At 33.0% G+C, this 7,486-nt stretch overlaps 1 protein-coding gene across 2 annotated transcripts in view; it reads right to left on the bottom strand.

The window, feature by feature from the left end:
• LOC107709093 (O-phosphoseryl-tRNA(Sec) selenium transferase) overlaps window positions 1–4,600 on the bottom strand; it is a 14,696-nt gene extending 10,096 nt beyond the window's left edge. The window contains exons 1-5 of one of the 2 annotated variants that reach the window (XM_016513498.1): window positions 4,416–4,600; window positions 4,164–4,294; window positions 2,491–2,645; window positions 2,260–2,378; window positions 554–712 (exon numbers count right to left, since the gene is read on the bottom strand). In XM_016513498.1, the coding sequence (XP_016368984.1) occupies window positions 554–712; window positions 2,260–2,378; window positions 2,491–2,645; window positions 4,164–4,277 (547 nt within the window). In that variant the 5' untranslated portion in view covers window positions 4,278–4,294; window positions 4,416–4,600. The other variant, XM_016513499.1, reaches the window with a different exon arrangement.
• Window positions 4,601–7,486: the final 2,886 nt, after the last annotated feature.

Here is a 7,486-nt window from a genome sequence, read left to right as displayed (position 1 = left end):
TCATTTCTTCAGTGTTGTCTAAGTAATATCAATCAAACTGCAGTTGGGTTGTTCTAATTAAGTAATAATAACTTAAACAAATACAGGTAATTTACAAAATTAAAGTTCATTTAAAGTATGTTTTTTTTACATATTAAAAGTTCGTTGTGGAGAATAATGCACGGCAATCATTTTTTTCGAAAGTGGCGTTTATCGGTTTTTGCAACTGAACTCTTCATATAATAGCTAAGCTCCAGAAGAGACTTCTGCTTGTGAATTTAAATCAGTATTGTTATTATATAACTAAAACTATTAAACATTGTTTTCGTTAATTTAAATAAAGCTGTATTAAAGTAAAGCCTTGGCAACATGTGAAGAACTAAAATTACTAAAACTGAAATAAAAATAAATTAAAGATAAAAAAAAAGTGATAAAATGACTAAAACTAAAAATTTAAATGAACCCTGAAAATATAAAAATAAAAGCTAATTCAATAAATACTATAATAGTGTATAATTATTACTAAAATAGCAGTGTTTGAAATGGACTCTGCGGTATTGAAACGGGATCTTACCAGCCGTCTGCATGGATTTGAAGCAGGACTTCTGGTCGATGCGAGGCCAGAGGATGAAACGCGCTCCTGGCCTCCTGTGTCTCAGTGTGAGGAAACACAGCGTCAGACTCATTCCTGTGGCCATCGGGACCACGAAGCACGAGGACACGCTCCTAACACCTGTGAAAACACACGCAGACGTGCACGAATCAGGGTTATTATCGCTAACTGGAAATAATACTAAAACCATAAATAAAGTAAATGTTAAGAAAAAATGTCAATGCAAAAACATTCTTAAAAATACTTACACAATAATAAAAATAATTAAAACTATTAAAATTATTACATCATTATTTTAACATTAAATAATTATTAAAAATAACACACTAAATAAACTAAAATAAATAAAAATGAATAAACACTAAAAACACCACAAAATAACTAAAACTTTAAAATTAAAATGAAAACAGAAAATAGAAAAATAAAATAAAATAAAATTATTAATAAAAACTAGGGATGCCGATATACGATATGCCGATAATTTTCAACTCATTTTGGCCAATAGCCGATATAATTATTTTAAATTTTGGTTAGTTTTTAACAAGAACTTATTTGTTAGAATTAAATAAACAATAATAAAGTTATTTTATAATGACAGTACATTGAATATTTGAAAATAACTATAAATAAACTATATATTAATCACTGCATTTTTTTTTTTCCAGAAAGATGCAGTGGTGACCTTAACATTTTATTTTAAGATTTAACATTTGTTGATGGTCTAAAGCGAAAGAGTTGTAAAAATTCTGAAAATCTTTTAGAGCTCATAATTTGTTTAAAAAATATAACGTATTACATATTAATGAATAAATCAGTACATATAAAAATATTTAATTTAAGTGTCATGTTTGTGATTTTTTTTTCATGTAAGCTTCTGACCTTTAAATCAAAACATACTCATGATTTTATGGCATCAATTAATGCTTTAATTTAATCAGAAACACAGTCTAAATATTATTAGTGTATTTTGCTTTCATTTTATTAGAAGTAGGCCAACAGAGCCCCCTACGGAAATAAAACTCCTTACCGAATGGGCATTAGGACCCGGGGGAGGCTGCTGCTGCACGTGCCATTACTGTTTACTCTATCATACACCGAACGCATTCTGTACGTGCTTCCTTAGTTTAAATGCAGCGATCCAAAACAGTGAATCTAATCACCATTCAGGCAAAACTTTGCTTCAAGAATGAGCCACACTGCTGACGTGATCTAATCGCTAGCACACCCTGAGCACGTGTGAGTTAATGTATTCCTCTTATCGGCAAGACATATCGGTATAATTTTTTCATATCCGATATCGGTCAGATAATATCGTGCATCCCTACTCTAGACCATTGAATTATTGAATTCATGCACACTATTGCATCAGTAATTAACTAGTCCATTGGTAATTGTTTTGTACATAACCCATAGACATATCGGTATAATTTTTCATATCGGGCCGATGCCGATATTTACATTTAAAGCCATTATCGGCCGATTCCGATATTGGTCCGATAATATCGTGCATCCCTAATAAAAACTATAATAACATATAAATGACACTAAAAAGATTCTAAAACAACACTGGCACAAATACAATGGATTGTAAGAGAAGAATTGCTTTGTGCTTGTTTGATAGTTCCCTCTGCCGAGCAAGTCGGTTCATAAAACATAACAGACAGTACCTGTAAATTTGAGCACATCCAGCACGACTGAATTAGTGATTTTATTCAGGAGGCTTGAACCGGCAGCTTTGGGCTGAACAGCAGCAATGTCCCCCGAGCGGCCGATGCCGTGGATCAGTCTGAGAGGAACAACACCACAGCCTTTTATTACAAGGCAGGTTAGTGTAGAAAATTCTGTTAATGTTTTCCCCCCAAAATAGTTTGTTAAATGTTGAGATGTAGAAAATCAACCTGTAATGTCTCCTGGCCACCAGGCCTGAGGCGACTCGGCCCTCTCGCTCGCCCACACCACAGTTCCCTAAGAAGTTATTACTGTCCATGACTGCCAGCTCGTTCAGAAAGAGCTCGACGGTGCTCTCACTCCATCCCTCCTCGGGACATTTGCCCTGCAAGAAGCCTGACAGTCAGAAGTGCATGTATATGTGGCCACCGCCATAAAGAAAAGAAAAAATGTTTTAAAAATTGCAGTTTAAACACGTGTGCGACTCGTTTTGGTTACAAAACTTTTGCACCATAACATATTACACATGGGAGTCATGTTAGATGACATTTTACCACCTGATCTTGTTACAAAAAGAACAAATGGTCTAATATTTTAAGAGATTTATTGACGCTCCTTTGGGAAAGTGTGCTTCATTTGTACTTAATGTAGTGTACTTCAAATCTTAAAAGAATCATTTTAAAACACTGTACTTACAGATAATATAATATTAATGGGTAACACTTTATTTTAAGGTGTCCTTGTTACACGTTACATGTACTTACTATTATAATAACAATTAATTATGCATAATTACATGCAAGTAACCCAAGCCGTGCTTGCACAGGTTCTGCGCGATCCTCTTCACTAATATCCTCTGCTTCTCAATCGGGCTCAAACTGATAAGCAATATAGACGACGTCATTGTTTACAATACAACCGGAGCACATGCCGCTATGTTGAGGGGCGGGACGTTTAGACTCGCGCTAGAGGCGGTTTAGCCAATCACAACACACTGGGCCAGCTAATCAGTCAGAGCCCATCGTGTATTTCTGAGGGAGGGGCTTCATAAAAGCAGGAAATAATCAGCGCGTTCAGAGGAGAAGGGACAGAGGTGTGGAATAAAGGTAAATTATGTGAAAAATAATGCGTTTTTTAACAAACGAAGCATTAACACATGTTAGACTGCACCCCATAAACACAATCAAGCCTAGAAAAAAACCAGTCAACCACCCCTTTAAAGAGAGTTTCTTAACACACTTAAGTGCATTTAAAAAGTCCACTTGTAGAAGGTGTCACATGAAAAGTTTTGGGAGTCATGTTAGATGACATTTTACCACCTGATCTTAACTTTTCTTGTTACAAAAAGGACAAATCGTTTAATATTTTGAGATTTATTGACGTTCCTTTGGGAAAGTGTGCTTAATTTGTACTGAATGTAGTGTACTTCAAATCTTAAAAGAATCATTCTAAAACACTGTACTTGCAGATAATATAATATAAATTAAATAAAAGGCCACTTAAGTGAGTTTAACACACTTAAAAAGTCCACTTGTAGAAACGTCACATTAAAAGTTTTACATTTTAAATGATTGTTTTAATAATCTTTTTGTCATGTTTTAAAGTACACTTAAGTTCGATGTGTTGACTAACATACTAAAGCATATGTAAAGCACTTGATTATAATTTTAACTGTGTTTTGTTTAATATTACATTAAAGTTAATACATTTTAAAGGTACTAAATTGCAACTTCATGTATTAAAGTCCTACTTAAGTGGGTGTAAAAAGCACTCTTACGTTCAACTAATTGCATTTAATATAAAAAGCTAAACAGAAATGAAACGTGCTGTTTTGAATGTCTTTGATTCACCTAATGAGTGCAGACATTAACAGAGCTTGATGGACACACAGTCAAAGTCTCACCTGCTGTAAAAGCACTCGGACGAGCTGCTCGTGTCCTCGGCGAGCCTGCAGGCCCTGCCGCACATAAGAGGACGAGACCAGCTTCTCGCTCAGGCTGAAGTTCTGGATGTTCATGTCGCTGCAGGCGTTTTCAGCGGCGAGCTGCTGATGATGCGTCTGTCTGTCTGTGTGTCTAAACAGCGGCTTCACTGATTGCGTGACTCTCACGCTATGGATAAGCAGATGCGAGGTTAAACATTTTCTTGTAGGCTATCTCTGAGTCAGCATGAGTTTCAAATCGATCAACTTCTACATGTACTGTTTACTTCCGGATCGAAACTCCTCCTCTTGATGACGCTTCTATTTCAAAGTAAAAGTCCCTGGTGCAGCCGTGCACCGTTGCTATACAGTCACGTTAAACAACAACAACAACAACTAGATCAAAAAGTATTTTAAAAGTTGGCTTCAGAAAGCCTAGCCAGAAAGTTTGAAGTAGTTTTAAAAGCTTGAAGTTTGAAGGTTTTCAGTTTGAAACAGTACTAAAAAGTTTTAATTTAGTAGTTTTAAAAGCCAGATAGATAGATAGATAGATAGATAGAGAAACATCAGACAGATTTAGCAAAAAAACTAAACAAGCTAAAACCAGCTGACTTAGTTAAAAAAGCTAAAAAAAAAAAAAAAAACTGCTAAAGCCAGTTGATTTGGCAAAAAACAATTGAAAACCAGCTAAAATCAGCTGATTTAGCAAAAAAAAAAAATTTTTTAAACCAGCTGATGTAGTTAATAAAAACAGCTAAAACCAGTTGATTTGGCAAAAAACAATTGAAATCCAGCTAAAACCAGCCGATTTAGTTATTAAAAACAGCTAAAACCAGTTGATTTGGCAAAAAACAATTGAAATCCAGCTAAAACCAGCCGATTTAGTTATTAAAAACAGCTAAAACCAGTTGATTTGGCAAAAAACAATTGAAATCCAGCTAAAACCAGCCGATTTAGTTAATAAAAACAGCTAAAACCAGTTGATTTGGCAAAAAACAATTGAAATCCAGCTAAAACCAGCCGATTTAGTTAATAAAAACAGCTAAAACCAGTTGATTTGGCAAAAAACAATTGAAATCCAGCTAAAACCAGCCGATTTAGTTAATAAAAACAGCTAAAACCAGTTGATTTGGCAAAAAACAATTGAAATCCAGCTAAAACCAGCCGATTTAGTTAATAAAAACAGCTAAAACCAGTTGATTTGGCAAAAAACAATTGAAATCCAGCTAAAACCAGCCGATTTAGTTAATAAAAACAGCTAAAACCAGTTGATTTGGCAAAAAACAATTGAAATCCAGCTAAAACCAGCCGATTTAGTTAATAAAAACAGCTAAAACCAGTTGATTTGGCAAAAAACAATTGAAATCCAGCTAAAACCAGCCGATTTAGTTATTAAAAACAGCTAAAACCAGTTGATTTGGCAAAAAACTATTGAAATCCAGCTAAAACCAGCCGATTTAGTTATTAAAAACAGCTAAAACCAGTTGATTTAGCAAAAAACTATTATTATTATTATCAAAATCTGCAGATTCATCTACATCATCTTACATCTTTGATGGCCTGATGGTGAGGACATTTTCAGCAAACTTTCATTTTTGGATGAACTATTCCTTTGATAGCCATTTTCGATAAATTAGAAGTAATTGGAAAAGATTAGTAATTAGTAGTAAAGATAGTAATTCCCAAACCAAATCAAAACTACATTTCACAACGGAACGTCAATAGGTCTCTTAAAATATTAGATAATTTGACAAGTCCGGTTGTAAAATGTCATGTGATCTTGATGAATATCATGAATTAATATTCATGTAAATATCATAAACATTACCTGCTACTATGAAACAGAGATGTAACATGTTGCACATAAAGAAACAGATGAAATGAACATTTTCAAAAAATCACTAAAGAGCCTTGAAATGTTTCCTAAAGATTGTTGACTTTAGGATTTCACAAAGTATATGATTAAAGTAAGTAAAAAAAAAAAACAGTAATGTATTTCAGTTCCACATTATAAAACAATAGCCTGATTTTAACTAAAAGGACTAATTTGCACGGGAATGAACTAAAACCCTTTAAGCGTGTTTCCAAAAAACCTCCACAATGACTCTTAAAAAGATGGACAGATGAACAGTCTTATAATGAATCTTTTTCATTGACATATTTTAAATATGAATTTGCCCTGAAGCAGTGTTCAGGTTTTCCCTGCTTTCAAGCTTTAAGTATTTTAACACACAGTTTACACAATACAAGAGAGCGAATGCATCTGAAAACGAGTACAGCAACATCTCGCACTTTGCTCAAATGTAGTTCGTTACCGATTCCAAATTACAAGACAAAAATTGTAGTTAGTAACGTAATCCATTACATTACACATTTTAGGTTAATATAATCAGACTACTTTTTGATTACTTTTAGAACTCATTTATCACATTGATTTAAATAGGATAATCTAGAAAATTGCAAAGAAAAAGAAAATATGTTCCATTCCAGTGCATTAAACATTGCATTACATCAATATTTCCCAAACTGAGGTTTGTGAATGAACTGCAGGGGGTTTGTGAGTTTCATGAAAAGCTAATAATGAATTAAATCATAAAAATGTTATCAAAATTAATGTTAATTGTTAATGTTAATGTTATAAAATCATTTTAAAATAACATCAGTCAAAATAAAACACTTACTAAAAAAAATTTAATATTTAATTTGTTTAACTGCATGTCATGTGACCATTAACTAATGCCAGAAAACCGTGAACATGCAAATGTGTTACTTAATTATTAACTCATTGCCTTAAAATCTCAGGGGTGCAAATACATTGTGCGAAAATGTTTGTGAATCCCTGCATTACATGTAAATAAGAAATAGTGTGAATTTGTGCATTTTAATGTGTTTGAAAGACAGAAGCCTTCCAAAGACATAATAATGCATGGTTAAATAAAAACGGAGTGATAATGTGTTCATCAGTAGTTGATGCAATGTTGAAATGCTGAGAAAACACTTCTTAAAATTGAAATGTTTTTTTGTAAATCCAGTGCTCAAATGCTGTGGCCTCTTAATTTTGTGTGTAATTATATCCACTTGACTAATGACTGGCCTTTGAGTGAATGTCCACAAAAAGACTTTCTGAGTGTATAATAGCGGTAAGCTATTTTAAAATTTAAAAAATTTTTTTTTTTTAAAAGGAACATTTAAAAGATGAAAACAAGGAATTATATATTCATAATTTATTGCCATTGTGTGAATAATATGTACTCAATAAAAAAAATAACCTTTTTACTGATTACGAGCATTTTAAAATGTAATTT

Source organism: Sinocyclocheilus rhinocerous, unplaced genomic scaffold, assembly GCF_001515625.1.
Source record: "Sinocyclocheilus rhinocerous isolate Xijiao unplaced genomic scaffold, SAMN03320098_v1.1 scaffold4462, whole genome shotgun sequence".
Lineage (NCBI taxonomy): Eukaryota > Metazoa > Chordata > Actinopteri > Cypriniformes > Cyprinidae > Sinocyclocheilus > Sinocyclocheilus rhinocerous.
Note: the sequence above shows the minus strand (reverse complement) of the source record. Positions and strands in the feature narration are given on the sequence as shown.